Raw genomic sequence first — 21886 nt, 5'->3', positions numbered from 1 at the left:
CTATCCAACAAAACAACATACAGTGCATTCAAGGTAAACATTTTATCAGTATGTGTGTTCCTTGGGAATCAAACCCATGACCTTGGTGATGCTTGCGCCATGCCCTACCAGTTGAGCTACAGCAAAATAAACTGTAGATTTATCTATCCACACACACACACACACACACACACACACACACACACACACACACACACACACACACACACACACACACACACACACACACACACACACACACACACACACACACACACACTCTCTCTCTCTCTCTCTCTCTCTCTCTCTCTCTCTCTCTCTCTCTCTCTCTCTCTGAGCATTTCATTAGGTACACCTGTACACCTACTTATTCATGTGATTATCTAATTAGCCAGTCGTCTGGCAACAGTAAAAATCATGCAAATATGGGTAAGGAGCTTCAGATAACGTTCACATTAACCATCAGTATGGGAAACAAATGTGATCTCAGTGATTTGGACCGTGGCATGATTGTTGGTGCCAGATGGGCTGGGATTTTCACACACAACATTCTGTAGAATTTACTCCAAATGGTGCCAAAAACAAAAAAGATCCAGTGAGCAGCAGTTCTGCAGATGGAAACGCCTTGTTAAGGAGAGGGGTCAACAGAGAATGGCCAGACTGGTTCGAGCTGACAGAAAGGCTACTCTGTACAATTGCAGAGATCAGAATACCATCTCAGAATGCACAACACTTTGAACCTTGAGGCGGATGGGCTAAACAGCAGAAGACCATGTCGGGCACTTTATTAAGACATAGAGTTACTATTAAAGTGCTAGGTGAGTGTATACACAGTATATATATATATATATATATATATATATATATATATATATATATATATATATATATATATATATATATTGTGCTCAAAAGTTTGCATACCCTAGCAGAAATTGTGAAATTTTGGCATTGATTTTGAAAATATGGCTGATCATGCAGAAAAACTGTCTTTTATTTAAGGATAGAGATCATATGAAGCCATTTATTATCACATAGTTGTTTGGCTCATTTTTAAATCATAATGATAACAGAAATCACCCAAATAGCCCTGATCAAAAGTTTACATACCCTTGAATGTTTGGCCTTGTTACAGACACACAAGGTGACACACACAGGTTTAAATGGCAATTAAAGGTTAATTTCCCACACCTGTGGCTTTTTAAATTGCAGTTAGTGTCTGTGTATAAATAGTCAATGAGTACTACAGGCTGCTCTGGAAAAAGACGGTGTGGTTGTTTCAAGGGCCACAATATTTGTTGACCCCTCTCCAAACATAGCGCTTATGGTTGTGACCAAAAAGCTATTTTGGTCTCATCACTCAAAATTACAGTGTGCCAGAAGCTGTGAGGCGTGTCAAGGTGTTGTCTGGTATATTGTAACCAGGCTTTTTTGTGGCATTGGCTTCTTTCTGGAAACTCGACCATGTAGCTAATTTTTGTTCAAGTATCGTTGTATTGTGCTCCTTGAAACAACCACACCATCTTTTTCCAGAACAGCCTGTATTTCTCCTGAGGTTACCTGTGGGATTTTCTTTGTATCCCGAACAATTCTTCTGGCAGTTGTAGCTGAAATCTTTCTTGGTCTACCTGACCTTGGCTTGGTATCAAGAGATCCCCAAATTTTCCACTTCTTAATAAGTGATTGAACAGTACTGACTGGCATTTTCAAGGCTTTGGATATCTTTTTTATATCCTTTTCCATCTTTATAAATTCCATTACCTTGTTACGCAGGTCTTTTGACAGTTCTTTTCTGCTCCCCATGGCTCAGTATCTAGCCTGCTCAGTGCATCCACGTGAGACCTAACAAACTCATTGACTATTTATACACAGACACTAATTGCAATTTAAAAAGACACAGGTGTGGGAAATTAACCTTTAATTGCCATTTAAACCTGTGTGTGTCACCTTGTGTGTCTGTAACAAGGCCAAACATTCAAGGGTATGTAAACTTTTGATCAGGGCCATTTGGGTGATTTCTGTTATCATTATGATTTAAAAAGGAGCCAAACAACTATGTGATAATAAATGGCTTCATATGATCACTATCCTTAAATAAAAGACATGCATGATCAGTCATATTTTCAAAATCAATGTCAAAATTTCACAATTTCTGCCAGGGTATGCAAACCTTTGAGCACAACTGTATATATATATATATATATATAAAATATTATAATTTATCAAACCTGGAAATAAAGTTTTAGGAATTTGGAAAAAAAGTAAAGCAAACAAAAGTTATGACATAAAATGAAGAATAAATGTAAGATTTTGCAGGATTTTTAAGGTCACTAATCAAATACAAGCAAATCTGTGAATTTGACCATGTTAACTCCTTTCCTTCCTTAATTTATCAACCAAAATGTTATGCTGATAATACAATCTGTAGTGAAAAATGTTGTATAAAATAAGAAAATGCAAAATATAAACATTTTTACTAGTGGTCGCAGACTTATATATATAGTATAATGTATATATATATATATATATATATATATATATATATATATATATATATATATATATATATACATTACCTATTTATTTAACTTCTTTATGATATTTAAGCAATCAATCAAGAATGTCTATTTCTATTTAAACCTGTGCTATTCGGCAAAAACATGCACAGAATACACAACATATATGACAAAACTGTAGCCACCAGAGGCCAATGTCAGTGGTTAATTTTCACAGAAGGATACAGAAACCTGCTGTGATCGAGTATCACAATGGAGATTGCCTTAACAGTTCCAAGACACTCCTTAGACATGCATCTTTCTTAGACAATCATCATGGCTGACCAACTTTTCTTTTGTGATGAAGCTTATCGCCTCAAACTGTAGTGAAATCACAATGACAATTGATGTAATCAGTTGAATAACAAAAGAACAGTTGGAAGTCAGTAACTTTAGACCATAATGAGGGACACAGCAGTGAATGTAAAGACTATATATTGATATTTAGTGCCTTAAAAACACAGTGAGGGTCTGAGATTGTCTTGGGGATTCCCCTCCCCCGTCCTATAGATGATTTCCTGTTTGCAACACAGGGGTTTTTCCATACAATACTGCTGTTTGTGTTTAAGAGCTTCCCTCAGTCTGCCTACAGCACACACACACACACACACACACACACACACACACACACACACACACACACACACACACACACTTACCATATATGAGATGTAATTACGTCAAACTGAATATATTTTCATGTAGGCCTAAACTTCTATCACACTACATCAGTTGTTTTATTAAACGTAATAAATACACACATTATGTTTTGAATATAGAAAAGTCATGTAATTGTATATCATCACAAATAAACGGACCATTTCGCAAGAATCTCCAAGAACAGACTGATTTGATTGTCAAAATTTGATATGGGGCAAATAAAAGCGATGCCCCCTGGCCGCAAATGGGTTCATTTTTGTTAGATTTCCAAAAGACAGCAAACTCTTCATTAAGTCAATTTATTATCACCATGCTGAATGACACACATCTCTTCACTAAAATTAAGAAGTTTATATGTTCTAATCTAAAACAACTGATAATCGGTCGTTTGCTTTTATTTTTACACCACTAGAGAGCGACAAAAGCAAAGTCATTGCGGATGCAACGCAGCCCATCACTCAGTTTTGTACTCAGTACTCGTCTGTTTTGTCATATTAATGTATCTTGGCTGAAAAAATTGATAGTATCCGTCAAAATACTACCGGATAAAAACAAACAAATGTAACAGAATTATTTTCATCATGAGCCAAACACTTTCTTCATGATGTGGAGAAGAAAAAAAATAAAAATAAAATACAACGGTATTACCATCTGCCTGAAGCCTGCCTGTAGCAGTATCCCTGAATAACACGTTCCTAAACCCTTTAAGGGAAAGTTCACCCAAAAATAAAAATTATCTCATCATTTACTCACCCTCATGCCATCCCAGGTTTGTATGACTTTCTTTCTTCTGCAGAACAAAAACAAAGATTTTTAGATGAATATCTCAGCTCTGTAGGTCCATACAATGCAAGTGAATGGTGACCAAAACTTTGAATCTCCAAAAAAGCATAAAGGCAGCATAAAAGCAATCCATAAGACTCCAGTGATTTAATCCATGTCTTCTGAAGCGATCCAATTGGCTTTGTGTGCAAACAGATGTAGTGTAATCGAGCTTGAAATCATGATTGTGCCTAGAACCTACAATGGCAAGATATAAAGTGAAAAATAAGTTCAATTTTGATCTGTTTACATTTAAAACCGATTGGATTGCTTCAGAAGACATGGATTGAACCACAGGAGTCGTATGGATTGCTTTTATGCTGCCTTTATGTGCTTTTTGGAGATTCAAAGTTTTAGTCACCATTCACTTGCATTGTATGGACCTACAGAGCTGAAATATTCTTCTAAAATCATCATTTGTGTTCTGCAGAAGAAAGAAAGTCATACACATCAGGGATGGCATGAGGGTGAATAAATGATGAGAGAATTTTCATTTTTAGGTGAACTATTCCTCTAAGACCTTAAACGCAGTGTCTCTGTCTTTCAAGGTCCTGTATAAAAGTGCTTTTGCTTCGCTGAACGTTTCAGTTCAGGACAATATGTTGAAGAGTTCAAAAGAAATAACTGCAGTGCAAAACATGAGTCGTATTTAATAAGTCGTAATTTATGTTTTATACATTTAATAAAGTAAAAGCGAAATCCCAATACCCCCTAGAATACACTTAAAGGGATCGTTCACCCCAAAATACAAAAATCTGTAATCATTTACACACCTTCATGCCGTTACAAACCCAAAAGACTTTCTTCCGTGGAACACAAAAGGAGAAATCTCTAAGATGTTGACACTCGCTGCTCTTTTCCATACAACGAAAGTGAATGGAGACTGAGGCTGTCAGCCCCTAACATTCTTCCTAACATCTAATAAAGAAAGTCAAACAGATTTGGAACAACATTAAGTTGAGTACATTTGTATTCTTCATTATCCAAAAACCGGTCCACTCAGTCATAAAATCTTACACAGTTTGCTTGACTGGAATTTACATTCCAGTTAAGGGTTTGGTTTGTGTTTATCTGCAGTGATTGAGTGATGTCTGGTGGCACAAACAGTCAAATCTAAGTTAAAGTTCGTTTATTGTCATGTAGGTGAAGAAACCAAATGTCTCCTTAAGGGCAACAGTACATGTGATACATGTGTTGAACAGGAATATGCGTTTCAGGCATGATGTTATCATTACCTGTTTGCATATGTCCCTCTCTGAATGCTGTACAATTTGTATTTATTTATATATTGGTTTATTTGTATAGGGACAGTACAAAAATTTAAAAAGATGCATTGTACATAAAAATTATAGCACATGCTAATTTGCATCTCAGGTCCCTAGATAGGCTTTTTTCACTAAAAACTACATAAATCAAGCAATATAAACTAATCACACACACACACACACACACACACACACACACACACACACACACACACACACACACATATATATACATATATATACATATAGTAAAATTAGTACAGGTCTGGTTTCTTTTAAACCCGCGCTTAACCAATATTATGAAAGATTTTAGTCTGTTATTGATTTTATTTCAGATGGTAACATGCTCCAGAGTTGGGAACCCTTCACAGAAAAGGCCCTTTGCCCCTGAGTTGTTCTATGATAGTCAACCCTACAGTTACCATTCACTGTGCTCCTTGTTGTTCTACTACCATTCTGTCTATTTAGCAATTTACATAATACCTGTGGGGCTTTATTGTGGATACATTTATACACCAATTTTATGTAAATTTTTATGTACATTTATACAAAAAAATTAAAACTAAGAAAATGTTGTTTTGTTAAATATTGCAGTGATGATTGATTTGGTTTATTGTCCATGATTTTTAAAGCCAGATTGTAAAGTGACATTATATGATTTACTGTGGATTCACTTGTTTGAGTCCAAACTGTAATGCAATATGAAATATGCGACAAAATCACTGAATGCATAAAAAAAAAGCCGCCTGCTTGGAAATGCACTGTCTAATATATTTGAAACAATGAAAGTTAATCTTTATCTTTTTTTAAAGTTTCTTTACGTGTCTATCAAATGTGAACTGAGAATCTAAAGTAATACTTAAGAAATTGAATTCTTTTACCTCTGCAATTTTTTTATTTGTATCTTAATTTTCATTGTTCCTTTTTGTTTTCTATTAGAGAAACACATGCTGTGTGTGAATGTCAGAAACTGTTTTTCTGACATTCAAAGTGAGGTGGTTATTTTGGAGCCACTGAGATATCCCCTCCAAGTTTGCATTTAAAATCTCAGCTACTTTTGCTGGTGTTTTAGCTGACGTGTAAAAAATGGTGTCGTCAGCAGAAAGCTTACACTTAATATCTGGGCAGCAATTTGGCAAATCATTTATAAATAAACTAAAATGCAATGGACCTAAAATTGAACCTTGGGGTATTCCTAGTTTTATTGTTAATAAAAGATAATTCCCCCCCCGATCAATAATCACACATTACTCTCTTTTTTTATAGGTAAGAGTCAAACCACTCAGATGTTTGATTACAAAAATTAAAAGCAGTTCATTTAGACAGAAGAATATCATGGTAAACAGTATTGAATACCTTTTTCAGGTAAATAAAAACTGCTCATACAACATGCCCCTGATCTAAAGAACATCTTACGTTTCCAAAAAATAACAGTTTGCAGTTTCTGTAGAGTTGGGCCTAAAACCAAACTGCAAATGTAGAATAAAACAGCTTTTATAAGGTTACTGATATGACTGGAGTCTTCATTTTAATGTGAGTGGTTGTGATTTCCTAAATATACTGCAAAATTACAATTAATGTCTTTAGGAGTTAAACGTTTTTAATGAGGAAAAAAAACACTGAGTGCACCTTTAACGTTCTCTCAGACATTTGGATCCCACTGTATATCTGGTAAGATCCAGGAATGACCACAGTACTGATTGTCAGTGCTTCTCTTTTCAAACAAACAATGATTGTATCATTGAAACTGCGTTTATCCATTTCTTTCGTAAGATTTCAATAAAATACATTCAGTTACAACCTCATGTGAGCCCAAACAGATGGGTTATAGGCTCATAGACCCCAGAAGAATCTTTTGGGTAGACAGGCCATTTATTTGACACGTAATTAATCACTGACTTCAAATTATCACTTGATCTAGAGCACCCATATGCAAGAATGGCTCAATGGGTTTCGACTGTGTGGAGATGCAATAGAAGTCTTGTCTCTCTTTGATCTTGATTAAGATGAAAGGCAAGCAGGTGGACTTTGGCCCTCCCATATAGGCAGACAGGTGACATAGGTAATCTAAAGAACAATGTTCCCGGATAAAACCCTGGAACTTTTTTTAATGTAGGCACAGTATACTAATACTGAAGTTTACTTCCTATAATAATATTTAATTTCACTTTTCATGTATGTTAAAAATGTATCTGTCGCTATTTACCTAGTAGATGCTGTTGTAGATGGTGTACTGAACAAATATTGTAGTAATAATAAAGGGCTTGAACTCTTTTACAGTAGCAAGATTACATAATTATTTCATAAGGGAGTGCAGACACTGTTTAGTATCATAATTTCTTAATAAAGATTTTATTTTAAGACTCTCCAGCCAATGAGGCAGGAGCATTGTGGATATTAATAATATAATAGTTATGTTTTAAACAGAACTGCTAAACTAGATTGATTATAAGAACTTAATATTTTCCTAGTTTGATTATAAAAAAGAGATAGAATAATCTGAGGTTTGTGAAACATGCAAAGAATCTACGCATACCTTGTAATCAAACCAAAAAATGTTCATGACAAAGACACACCTAGAAAAACAAAATTCCTGACTGAGGTTTGAAGAGAATCAAATGAACATAGCATTCATTTTGAAGCTTCAGAATTGGTCATCCCATCAATTGCCATGGGTTTCTAAATGCTTTTTATTTATTTTAGGGTTTGGATGTTGGTGTGACAAGAAACATGGATTTTTTCAGACTGGGGCTTTTTCTTCTGATGATGAAGGGTGAGTTTACATATTAATCTCTTCAGGGTTCCCACGTTCTGGAAATGTAAGGGAATTTGTTCAATTTTGGACAGTAAAACAGTCATTGAGATTAATAAAATAAATTTCACTTGAATAAACTTCCTACTAAAATTGAAAACTTTAGTTTAATTGTGAAAAATCAAAAATAGAGCCAAAGTTCGACCCCTTTTTAAATTAAATACTGATAAAGAAAATCAAGTTGAAACTCTTTAAATGTATAAAATATTTTTTATAGAAATTATTAAATGAAAAGAATGGAAACAAACATGTTGTTATAACATGATTATAAAATCATTTTAACATTGTACAAAGTCATAGACATTTTTAAAGTGAATATATTATTTCTAGATCTGCTCATCTCTAAAATATTTAGTTGGTTCGAAATTATGCATCTTGATTTTATTTCTAAAGAGAGGAGAAACCAGAGCAGAGTGCATTTCATGGATTTTCATTGAGAACTTTACTGAAGACTACATGATCGTTAATTTGGTCTTTCTCTTTGTTTTTTTTTTGTTTGTTTTTTTTTTCTTCTCTCTATTGGGAATGCCCAATTCCCAATGTGGTCTAAGTCCTTGTGGTGGTGTAGTGACTCACCTCAATCCGGGTGGCGGAGGACGAGTCTCAGTTGCCTCCACGTCTGAGACCGTCAATCCGCACATCTTATCACGTGGCTTGTTGAGCGCGTTACCGCGGAGACATAGCGTGTGTGGAGGCTTCACGCTATTCTCCGTGGCATCCACGCACAACTCACCATGCACCCCACCAAAAGTGAGAACCACATTATAGCGACCACGAGGAGGTTACCCCATGTGACTCTACCCTCCCTAGCAACCAGGCCAATTTGGTTGCTTAGGAGATCTGGCTGGAGTCACTCAGCACGCCCTGGATTCGAACTCGCAACTCCAGGGGTGGTAGTCAGAGTCAATACTCGCTGAGCTACCCAGGCCCCCTTTCTCTTTGTTTCTGAAGGCATTCAACAATGTAAATGGTGTATTTTTTAGTACTGCTGCAAGTCTGAACAGGCACTTTATCACTGCAGTTTTAAAGTACAGAACAAACACCAAGTTTTATCAAAAAACATTTGTCTTTTGCTTTCCAGGAAAACATTTAAAGGGATATTTCACCCCAAAATGAAAATTATGTAATCCTTTACTCACCCTTGTGTTGTTCCAAAATGGTATGACTTTCTTACTTTTTTCAGAGCTTGCCGGCCCCTGTCACTATATGAATTTGTTGCACTGAAAAGAGAAGTGTGAACATTCTTCAAAACATCTCCTTTTGTGTTCAGTGAAAGAAAGATAATCATACATGTTTGAAACAACATGAGGCTAAACAAACTAAGCAGAGAGAAGATAAACAAAAGCATGTGAGTTTTAATGAACTGACTGTGTTTTGCACTGCAGGAGTGGCCGCTCAGGTGCAACTAGAGCCTCAAAATGCAGCTGTCCTCCGCGGTTCACAAGCTCGTTTTAACTGCAGCACATCTCTGCCCCCATCTGTCATGACCTGGATGGTCAACGGACGCTTAGTTCTCACCATTATGGGAACGGGGGTGTTGAACAGTATGGAACGTTTTTCTGCCAGAAATCTTACCACGCCTGGAAATTTTAAGTGGGAGTTTATTATAAGCACTGTACAGAGAGATGATGCTGGTGAAGTCACCTGTCAGGTTTTGGGTGGGGACCCTCGAATGGCAAAACTGTCTGTACAAGGTGAGCAGTTTTTTACGTTTTATTTGTACTCATTTCCACTCATGCTTCATGCCACAGAATGCATATAAACCTCTAAAATAAGTGCATTTCCATGCACAATCTAACAACAATTGTGCTTCCCTGGTTAAAAGACCAGCTTAATCAGCATGCAATTCCCATGCTTGGTTTTGATCTACGACACGTAGATTTTTGCTATTTTATTATTACATTTAATTATACAAATTTTGGTAACACTTTACAATAAGGTTCCATTTGTTAACATTAGTTAACAACATTAGTTAACATGAACTAACAATGAAAATACTTTTACAGCATTTATTAATCTTAGTTAATGTTAATTTCAATATATAGTAATACACTTTTAAAATCAAAAGTTGTATATGTTACTATTAGTTAATGCACTATGAACTAACATGAACTAACATGATCAACTGTATGTTTATTAACTAACATAAACAAAGATAAATAAACACTGTAAAAAATATATTGTTCATTGTTAGTTCATGATACCTAATGCATTAACTAATGTCAACGAATGAAAACTTATTGTATAGTGTTAGCAAAATGTTATTCTGGGTAACCTTAAAAAATGGGTTCATTTAAAATTAAGCATCTTAGTATTTAATTGTCCAATTACACCAGTGACACAATATAAAAGCAATGCCTTTACACTTTAAATATCATCAGTTTATTCATTATTTTTCACAAAAATTAACTATTGAAATTTTGTCTTTCTGTCTGATATTTCAAATAACTTTCTGATGAATTCATATAGCTTAACAAATATGATTGAACTCATGAAATTATATATATATATATATATATATATATACATACACACACACACACATATATATATATATATATATATATATATATATATATATATATATATATATATACACACACACACACACACACACACACACACACACACGGTATATCTATACTGTATGTATGTATATGTATGTATGTACATACATATACATGCCTGAGGGACATGTCTAGACATTTAGCAAAAAACAGAAATTTATCAGTCAATGCTTTTTACTGTTGAAGACAATATTTAGGACTCTCCTTCATTCAATTTTTAAAGGTGTAGATACACAGTGAGGTGTTTCTCTTTAAAGTTGTACTCCTTAAGAAATGAATAGTAATTTTGAAACATATGTGTAAAGTTGGTCATGACCACATGAGATAAAGAAACCAGTTATATCAGTGGCCTTTTAAAATTACCGCACTATTGTGACTTGAAGACATTAATATATAAGAGCTAATTTTTCTGCTAAAGCATAATTTTCTGTAAAGCTGCTTTGAAATGATGTGTGTTGTAAAAGCGCTATACAAAAAAAAAAAAAGACTTGACTTGACTTACAAGCTGTTTAAATCTACATGGAGAGCAGGGCTGAATCTAGAGGGGAGCTGGGGTAAGCTTTGCCGCGATGCACTTAAATGGAAGACATTCGTCAACAGACACACAGGTGCGCATCCCTACATATGTGTGTCTGTGTGTATATACAGTATATATATAGTATACAGTGTGTGTGTATATATATATATATATATATATATATATATATATATATATATATATATATGGTCACATAAAATTCGGCTACAACCAAGCCCAGTATGAACATGCACAGAGAATTAATCTTTACAGCTAGAAATATCTTCACTAACTAAAGCCCTTATTAGTACTAAAAGTTTCCTTTTAATTTCAACTTGAAAATGCAACAATACAAGGCCAAGATGAATGAAGAGGAGTTTGGCAGCCGTATACATTAACATAATTGCTTCATTACTGTAGTACATTTAAGAGAATGGAGGTTTAATTTACAAGACCTGACAGTGAAGATTTTATGGACATCCACAATAAGTACAAAGTGAAACAAAAGGCAAAATAGAACCCAAAATGTTCACTGCCACACCTTTGAATCATTACATTCACCTGTCCTGCTGTCCTGAGGGAAATTGTACAATTACATCTCCAAGTGCAGACAATCAATAATAATCTACTTCTTAATTAAACTGGACCATGTTCTAAGACGGGCCAAACCATCATCAAAGTAAACAAACATATCCATAGAGATTTAAGAAGAGATTTTGAGCGAGTGTGTTTGTAGAGATTCAATACAGGGCTAAAAGTACAGTATGTAGACACCCTTTTCTAATTAACCAGTTTGACTTGGCTCCAGTGAGGACAAATCTTAATTCTAAAGCATTCAGTGATATTCTAGAGCAGGGGTTCTTAAACGTTCTCGGCCCAGGACCCCAATATGACATTTTGCGTTTATCTGGGACCCACACTTACAAAACTGAATTTGCTACATGCTGTATGTTAATTTATTAACTTTTTTATGACTAAAACAATTGTGATATAGACTCTTTCAGAAATCATTACTGTTTTTCACAGACTCAAAAAAACAAAACAAAACAAAACATGGTAACACTTTATAATAAGGTTCCATTCGTTAACATTAGTAAGTATCATGATGTAATGTTTATGTGTGTGTTCATGTATATCATGTCTTTTATTTTGTATTCTATTTCCTGTTTCATGTCATGTGTCCCTGGTCAGGTATTGTGAATGTAACATTGTCAGTTTATGTCAAGCCATGTTTATGTCAAGTCAAGTTCAAAGTCAAGTCAAGTTCATGTTTATGTTTCACGTTTGTAATTAGTTTTTTTTTTGGATATCACATTTGTCAATAAAATTGCACTTGGGTTCTTCACGTCATCGTCTTCATCATTGCCAGCAGCCACTCATTACACATGAACTTAAAAAAATATATATATATATATATATATATATATATATATATATATATATATATATATATATATATATATTTACAGCATTTATTAATATTTGTTAATGTTAGTTCATAAAAATACAACTGTTTATTGTTAGTTCATGTTAGTTCATAGTACATTAACTAATGTTAACATATACTACTTTTGATTTAAAAAAATGTGTTAACATATGTTGAAACTAACATTATCCAAGATTAATAAATGCTGTAAAATGATTGTTCATTGTTAGTTCATGTAAACTAATGTTGTAAACTAATGTTAACAAATGAAACTTTATTGTAAAGTGTTACCAAACTAATTGTAACACATTTGCACATGCATACAAACATGCATTCTCTCAAATTGTAGAAATAAATAAAAAAATCTTATCATATTGTGTAACCCCTACAAAAATGTGCCATGGCAGCCATACAGTAGTTTCTGCCCAAAATACCATAGTTAATACAGTTATGGTTAATAAAATAAAAATATTTCCAAAAAGATAAAACTGGTGGGAACCTTTTAGTTTTTTTAGTTGTTTTTTTTTTTACAGTTTGAAGGAAATACAATATGAAGTTTCATAGAAACTATGATGACCATGTTAAATTGTTCATACATTTGTAAATAATGTTTCAAAAGAACAAAAAAGATAAATAAATTAGTGTCAAGCTGACCATTATTCATGATACTGATGTCTTTCTATTAATTTAGAATTGGACTATGAAAAATTAATTGCATGACACACAACAGTACAGAGCAACTGTTTGTACACAACACTTGGATAGACAGTACTCATATTTCTGCTTATCTTCACCACATCAACTCTTAACTATTTTCCTGTCTTACTCGAAAAACGACTTTTCATCTTGTTCTGACAGAATTTTCGCAGCCGCAGGCGCTGCATGAGATTTTGTCCAGTTGGTTATGGGTGAGAACAGACCAAAATATAACTCCTTTTTCACTTTACATCTTGACATCAGCAGACTCCTTGGCGATCATAATTTCAAGCTCGATTACATTTCGTAGTGTCATCTAGCACTCTGCTTTGGCACCAAGTGTAATCCAGCTTAAATTCTTGATCGTGCCTAAAGACTGCAATGGCAAGATGTACAGTGAAAACTGAGTTACAATTTGGTCTGTTTTCACTTAAAACTGATTGGATCATTTCAGAAGACATGGATTAAACCACTTGAGTCATTTGGATCACTTTTATGCTGCCTTTATATGCTTTGTGGAGCTTCAAAGTTTTGGTCACCATTCACTTGCACTGTATGGACTTACAGACCTCAATTGATATTGCAGAGAAAGAGAGCATGCCTCAATATCAAATGATGAAAGACTAAAAAAACGTCACAATCCAAAATGTATGGTTATGCGACCTAATTTGGACCACGACCCATAGTTTAAGAACTGTTCTGGAGAATTGTGTGCTTTCCCTTTTTTTTTTGTATCAGCCTAACAATGACCCTGTGGACCCAGTGAGGTCCGTAAAGAAATGGATTAGCAGCTAAGTGAGGAGCTACTCCATAATTATGAGTTAAATGCTCAACAAGCACATACGGGTGTGGTGTTTGCTGGATGTCCACATACTTTTGACCATACATTCTACTGTGTTTCTCTCCAGAACGTGGTAGTGTGGAGATTATAGGTGGAAATCGGACTGAAGTGCAAGGAGTTCAAATGGAGTTCCAGTGCCAGGCCGTGGGCTGGTTTCCAGAGCCCAACATGTCCTGGTCCATAAATGGGCTGTCAGTGGGAAACTGCAATAGCAGCTCTATAGCTCAGGGAAATCTGTTTAACTCCAACTGCTCGTTGAAGCACACAGCAGTCATAAATTCTTCTATCCAGTGTTTTGCCACAGTTCCTGCCCTGAGTACACCAGAAAGCAGCACTGTCTTTCTTACAGTTGGTAAGATCATTTAACCTCATTTGCATGTTTAATCAATAATCAAAATTGATTAAATAATGATGATGGCAAACACGGTATCACACAAAAATCATGTTAACACGTATAATGTTTATGTGTTGTGGCTATACTTTTAAAATAGTGTGTATGTGAATGCTTATGGACTGGCTCCATTGTGAGTGCCTTACTGAAACTGCAGTTTTATCTTATATTTTAAATAAATGATGGGTGAGTCAAAATAATTTTGTCTAATCAACATTTTGGCATATTGAGCTTAACTTGTATTGAACCTAGAACAGTCGTTTCAACCCACTCAGAGCAATTGCCATCAGCAACAGCTAGAAGGCACTGCAAACACCAATGAAAATTGGTGTCCGCCATGACAATTCATTATTAAATTCAGAGTTAATTGCAAGGATAAGTCTGCTGACCTGTTAGGCTGACACAAAAGGAACATGATGCTTGACTCTCTTTCCTTTGTCTGTTTAAGGTTCCATAGTCAAAGCCACTGTAAGAGACCAGACGATATTGATCGCAGTCACCGTGGCCATCAGTGCTGCTGCTCTCCTGTATCTTCTCATCATTGGAATTATTTTATGCCGCAAGAAGAGTAAGAGAAAAAGTGAGTGTTTTGTATACTACTTGCACTATACTGTACAGTGTGCCAACTTAGGATAAGTGTGATGGTTCTCTACTGACCTTTTCATGACAATGTACTTACACATGAGCTCTGAGCATAAAACTAATTTATTGGCGTTAAAGGTACACTCGGTTATTCTGTGCTAATTGCTAAACCTTCAAAGAGAAAGAAATAGTGATAGTAGAATATGTTCTTGGAAAATGTTTAAAATAACACACATATGAAATGAATACTCCAAACATATCAGTCTTATAGAGGAAAAGCTGCATGCACCTTTAAAGGAATATTCTGGGTTCAATGCAGGTTATGGTCAATCAACATCATTTGTGGTATAATTTTGATTACCACAAAACGTATTTTGACTAGTCCCTTTTCTTTAAAAAAAGAAAACATCGAGGTTACAGTGAGGCACTTACAACAGAAGTGAATGGGGCCAATTTTTGGAGGGTTTAAAGTCAGAAATGTTAAGTTTATAATAATAATAATAATAATAAAAAAAGGCTAGTAAGCAATTTTATCACACTAAAATCATGTTAACACACATTGTTTACGTCTTGTGGCTATATTTGTAAAACAGTGTGTATTTTAAAAGTTAACAGATTGGCCCCCATTCACTTTCATAGTAAGTGTCTTACTGCAAGATAATGAGGGGTGAGACAAAATTAATTTTTTGTGGTAATCAACATAATGCCACAAATGCTGTAGATTGAGATGTACCTGTATTGAACCCGAAATATTCTTTTAACGAAATCTCTGGATTTTCCATTTTGTTGTTTTATTTATAGCATTTAGTGCAAAAAGCTTTTGGTTATACATTGGATTTTAAATTGGACACATTTTAGATGGAACCCAGGTTTAATCTCCCAATTATTGTTGTAATTCTGGTCTTATCATCTGGTCTAAGTACAGGTCTTAACTCTTTTTCTTGCTGCTTTTACAGAATCAAATTACCAAGAGGAGGTCAGGAGGTAAGAGATGACTGAAAGCCAATGAGTTCCAGTGTGTCTTTTGGATTTAAGAGTGATTTAAAAATGCTAATGTAAATTTGATGAACTTTTCTCTCAGCCTTGTTGTTGTGAGTGGCTTTACTGATAAATCTGTGCTCATTTTCAGGACACAATCACAGAACAGGATGCCAGAAAATATGAGAGGTAGGGACAACCGGGGATACATCACAGATGGACGTGGTGGTGAGACTCCAGTATAAACAAACAAACACATCTTCGGGAACGCCGCTCTGCACATTTCAAGGCAAATCAAGAAGCCCCTATTTCTCTTTCTCGCACTGTCATGTCTTTTAAATTTAAGGATTCAGCAAAGCATGAATATTCTGTCATATGTGAAGAACTCTGTGCTGTAAACCTTCATTCCAAAGACAAGTAGAAAACTTTGCTTCTCTTTACAGTACGAGACACCAGTGGTGGCATCTGACACACAAACTATTCTAACAAACATCAGGTGAGGCCTCAGGTCAAGCTTAAAGTCAACATGAAATCAAAATGGACCTTTCTTACTTAATACACATTTCTGGTCTTATTAGTCTTTGATTAAAATTTAGTAAACTCACAATCAGTTCTCACTTCATTCTAGTATTGAACGGCCACTTTTCACAATCCAATCAATTCTCAATTGATAAAATCAAACCCCACCTAAATTTTTTTTCACATTTAACTAGGAAATACACTCATTTAGCACTTTACACTATGGTCCTATAAAGTTCCATATGTGGTCTTCTGCTGTTGTGGCCCGTTCGCCTCTAGGTTTGTCATGTTGTGCATTCTGAATTGTACAGAGTGATTATCTGAATTCCTGTAGCCTTTCTGTGAGCTCGAACCAGTCTGGCCATTCTCTGTTGACCTCTCTCATCAACAAGGCATTTCCTTCCATAGAACTGCTGCTCATTGGATGTTTTTTGTTTTTGGCAGTTTTCTGAGTAAACTTTAGAGACTGTTGTACATGAAAATCCCAGGAGATCAGCAGTTACAGAAATACTCAAAACAGCCCGTCTGGCACCATTAATCATGCCACGGTTGAGATCATATTTTTTCCCCATTCTGATGGTTGATGTGAACATTAACTGAAACTCCAGACTGGTATCTGCATGACTTTATGATTTGCACTGCTGCCACATGATTGGCTGATTAGATAATCGCATGAATAAGTAGGTGTACAGGTGTTCCTAATAAAGTGCTCAGTGAGTGTATGTCATATAAAAATGGTTGCGAATGCCATTTTATGTTGACTTTAATATTTCCATAAATTTCATGAGCATGACTGTTTGGCAAGACTTTAGATCTGACTCATGTATTTGGTTTTTCAGATGCCCAGTGCAAAAAATGGCTTTTATGAAGATGATCTAAGCAGTCACATGCATGCAACCATCGTTTAGAGTCTAAAACTGACTAAGGAACATTTATGTTGGAATTTAGAGTCAGTAGAAGCACATATGATGTTATTGTACATAAAATTATAATTGTAAGTGTAATTACAGAAGAGAGCCGATGGACTGCAAAATCATATGTGCAGTGGCTGGAAATACTAGCACACACTGTGATCTTCATCTGCACAAAATTATTTATTGGCTTTATTGGGAATATATTAAATACGGTGGCACCAAAAAGTATTTGGACATTTAAGCCTTACTGAAAAATGTATGATTTTATTTGGATTATATAACAAAATATCAAACCAGATTTTAATATAGCACAAACACACTTAACATTTCACAAAATAAATTTGTTAAGTTTCAAACGATAAAACATTATATATAATATTCAAAATGGAAATAAAACATATTGACATACTTTCTGGTCGTGAAACTTGGAATATATCCATAGTTAAAGTTGCTAAATTAACTATGCCTGTAGTTACCTAGGCATAAACATGAACTTTCAGGTAACAGACTTCATGCATTCACTAACAATGAACATGGCACCAGTTGGTTAAAAGTAGGGATGCTTCGATACCATTTTTGGAGAATGCGTACCAGTACTGATAGTTCTTTTTGATACTTGCTGTATAAATCGTATGCTTCTCTTTTGTTTTATTTTTTCTGAATTCCATATTCAAAAGTTTATTTCAATTTTATCATCAAAATGGGGTATAAATAAATAAATAAATTAAAACTGTAATCAAAGGAAAATAGAACATAATTTCAAAATAATGTTGTAATATTTTTATAAAATGAAGAGCTTTTATACAGAACCTCACAGCACAATTCAAAATATAACACTGGAGTTAATTTTGTCAAATAAAGTGCTTCACAACAGAGCATCACAGATGTGAGATATTGCTTAAATATAAGACAATGATATTGATTTATTATTATTATTATTATTATTATCATCATTATTATTATTATTATTATTAGTAGTAGTTTAACAGTGAGTGAATATTACATAACTATATTATTGATACATTTATGTCAAACTTTTTTCCATTTAAATTGAGGTTTTAATTTGGCGGAAGCTTTTATTTGAGAGTGAAGCCCTTTCTGTTTCTGTGTTTTTTTGATGGTAGCTTCTCACCTCCTGAAAAGCAGGTCGCAACCTGACCCAGTGTGATTATTAGACCGCAAAAGGCTGCTATAAGTATGTAGTCTGTATGTGTTGCACGCTAAAATGTGAATTAGTGCTCTGCTTGCTGTCATCTGCTACAAACAGAGCTTGCGATGCTCATGATGGTGTTTTAGAGCTCCTTTGTATGAGCAGCTGGCTTCACATTTACATTCAAACTTTCTTAAAACAAGATCTATTCAATTTAAAGCATGCAGCACATGCAAACTACAGTATATATTTATCTCATTAAATCGCAGCCTTTGCAGTTTGATAATCACACTAGGAAATAACGTGATTTTAATTTGTGCGCTGAATGTTTATGCAATGGCATTCGTACATCAGATGGTATCGGTTTATGGTATCGGAGCATTTTTACAAGCATGAGTACAAGTACATGTGCGCAGTATTGGGACATCCCTAGTTAAATGTAAATGTAATAATTTCTCAGAAGAGTGAAGTTCTGAAAAAAGGTGTAACATTATTTGTTTGCAAGAGCCACTTGATTTCATATTTTGTTTCCAAAGCAATGAAATTCATACATTTTTAAGAGCACCTTAAGAGTTTCCAAATGCTTTTGGGGGGCCAATATATATTATGTTTTAGATTAGTTTTTTTCTACCTGTGATCCAGTTTTTCCAGAAAACTTTGGAATTGTGTATTACATACTGCATATTTTTTGTTGCCAATGTATGTTTGAACTTATGAACTCACATTTTTTAGTCTTTGGGCTTTAACATGCCAACATGCCAGATCAGCTTGGACAAACTGATGGCGGTGGAGGGCCTGAAGATCTGCTGGAAGTCATCCGTGTCCTCATTTTACGAAACAAATCCTCTGGTGTCGGGTCATGGTCAAATCACATCACATCCTTATTTACCAATATCACTGTACATCCTTATATGGGCATACTGCTTTCATCAGATGCTTGCATTGCAACAGCAGGTTTGACTGTAACAACTTCCCTTTTTATAGATGCTCACAATTAAAACGGATTATTCATGAGAAATGTTTAAAGAGGACCATCGAATGTGACACATCATGCTTCATGGAGCATAACGCACTTAAACAGTTCATCTAAATCACTGATTCTTCTCCACAGGGTGAAAATTGTTTAGACTGCAAAATGACATTATTTATAAAGTAAAGTGCCATGAAACTAGGGCGGATCCCTGTGCTGCTAATTAATCAGTCAAGCAATTAATCACTTGGTCAATCAATACTATCTATTTTAAATTAATCTTACTAAGTCCCTTCTATTCATGAGCACTTTTCCTCACATTTATATGGCACTAAAATCCATAAAATCTTACAGTTCTGAGCCTTTTCTCCCAGTTAAATGTTCTTTAATTAACCAATTACTGGTTAACCAATTATAACCAAGGTGTTCTAAGACGGGTTGGTTTGAGTTCAGCTAGCTCTAAGTTGTATTGTGTATGCATTTTAAAAAAAACTTTTCCAAAGAGCAATTCATTATTTTTACATATTTATGTATGACTATATACTGTACAGTATATTCAAATGAATTCAGCAATAAATACATTTTTTGAATTTGGTGTAAAAAATTTTTTTGTAATTTGTCAAACCTTGAATGGGTAGATGGATGGATAGATAGCCACTAATATGTAGACAAAATCAAACCGAAAGCTAGATATGAGACATAAAAGTTCTGCTTTTCCAAGATGTGAAGTAACAGTGTGCCTCTTTTAGATGCAGACATGATTTGGAGGTTCTATTTAAAATATTCCTTTAGTAAAAAATCTGGCTTCAGTTTGTATCTCACATTCTCAGCCAAGAGTTCTGCAGTCAGTGTTTGTGAATATTAGCCCGCTTTCATCTTTTCCCTTAAAAAATAATGAATGTTCATAAATAAATAAATAAAGCAGCATTAATGGGCAGCTGTAGGCTATTCCCCTGTGGCTTGTTATAAGCTTTAGAGTCTTCCTCATCCTCATGCCTCACTCCACCCAGATCAGAGCTGGAGGAGCAGCTCATATTCTTCCTCTCATTACGGCCACACCAAAGACACTTCCTGTTATGTAACAAACACTGTGCACCTGAAAACCAGGCAGTTATGGAACATTTCCAGTTTCATTCTGGTACGAAATGAAACACCTTGGTGAACACTCACAAAAAAGTACTGTAGTGGTACCATGGTATAGTGATGGAGTTAGATGGTAATCCCATGGTACTTTCATATACAGTACTGTGCAAAAGTCTTAGGCACAATAGATGATTCACAAAAACATTTGTCTTAAGATGGTTATTTATATCTTCAGCTTTAGTGTGTTAATAGGAAATTGTAGGACATTTTAGAATCGCAATCTTTCCTTTTGCCAATAGAATAGAATAGAAGAACAGGGAGCCCTGCAACAGATGGCATGGCCCCTACCGAGACCCCCACTGAACATTACGCCAGTCTGAAATTACATGAAGAGACAGAAGCTATTGAGACAGCTTAAATGGATAGAATAATTGTGGCAAATTATCCACAAAGCTTGGAACATCCTATCTGCCAGTAAATAAAAAAAGCTGTGAACCAGATGTACCTAGGAGAATTGGTGCTGTTTTGTAGGCAAAGGTAGTCACACCGAATATTGATTTAGCTTTTTTCAATGTTTATTGAACTATGTATGACGTTAAAGAAAACTATTATTTTTGAAGACATCCTCAATATGCAACATTTTTCACAAGGGCTTAAAACTTTTGCACAGTACTGTATATCATGGTACTCTATGACACCATGTACCTTATTTGGGACAATCTCACTAAACCAGTCAAGAACACGTCTGGGTCATATTGGTTACCCCAAAATCAAAAGAAAGAAATATAAAGTTATATTTCACTTAAAGAAAATAAAGCCTATTTTGGATAGTATTTAAATATTTTGCATTGTGACATTTACAATTAAGCACCACAGTTCTTAACACTGTATTGCTAAATGTTTCTCCTTACTGTAATGTAAAAATATAATTATAGAGTAAATAACATAAATTATTTACACATTATGGTAATATTTTAAAAACATTGCATTGCAGTAATTTTTGACTATAATACAGTAACAAAAATACATTATTACAATATTTAGGATGTAAATCACCATTGAGAATAATGGGAACTACAGAAAAACTCAAAAGTAAAACATCGACATATATTATGGTAATGAGAATTTAGGGGTAAATGTGGTTAACTGCCATACAAAT

At 34.6% G+C, this 21886-nt stretch overlaps 1 protein-coding gene and 1 long non-coding RNA gene across 2 annotated transcripts; one reads left to right on the top strand and one right to left on the bottom strand.

Annotated features, from left to right (window-relative positions):
- Window positions 1–472: 472 nt before the first annotated feature.
- LOC127433606 (uncharacterized) lies at window positions 473–9568 on the bottom strand. The gene is made up of 4 exons (XR_007895905.1): window positions 9462–9568; window positions 9233–9313; window positions 2721–2855; window positions 473–587 (listed from the first exon to the last, which is right to left on the bottom strand). It is a non-coding gene; the product is annotated as an uncharacterized LOC127433606 (long non-coding RNA).
- On the top strand, window positions 7889–20233 carry LOC127433605 (immunoglobulin superfamily member 5-like). Its single transcript, XM_051685639.1, has 8 exons — window positions 7889–8054; window positions 9479–9787; window positions 14208–14492; window positions 14980–15111; window positions 16070–16097; window positions 16243–16380; window positions 16535–16587; window positions 17450–20233. Exons 1-6 carry the CDS (start codon window positions 8012–8014, stop codon window positions 16334–16336), a joined length of 891 nt encoding a protein of 296 aa, XP_051541599.1. The 5' UTR covers window positions 7889–8011; the 3' UTR covers window positions 16337–16380; window positions 16535–16587; window positions 17450–20233.
- Window positions 20234–21886: the final 1653 nt, after the last annotated feature.

This window comes from Myxocyprinus asiaticus, chromosome 43 (genome assembly GCF_019703515.2).
Source record: "Myxocyprinus asiaticus isolate MX2 ecotype Aquarium Trade chromosome 43, UBuf_Myxa_2, whole genome shotgun sequence".
NCBI lineage: Eukaryota > Metazoa > Chordata > Actinopteri > Cypriniformes > Catostomidae > Myxocyprinus > Myxocyprinus asiaticus.
Note: the sequence above shows the minus strand (reverse complement) of the source record. Positions and strands in the feature narration are given on the sequence as shown.

Bases quoted from the DNA above. Each gene is read 5' to 3' on its own strand.
- LOC127433605 (XM_051685639.1), top strand. From the start codon at position 8,012: ATGGATTTTTTCAGACTGGGGCTTTTTCTTCTGATGATGAAGG. The intron at 8,055-9,478 runs GTGAGTTTACAT...TTTGCACTGCAG, and splicing joins TTTTCTTCTGATGATGAAGG to GAGTGGCCGCTCAGGTGCAA. The intron at 15,112-16,069 runs GTGAGTGTTTTG...CTGCTTTTACAG, and splicing joins CAAGAAGAGTAAGAGAAAAA to AATCAAATTACCAAGAGGAG.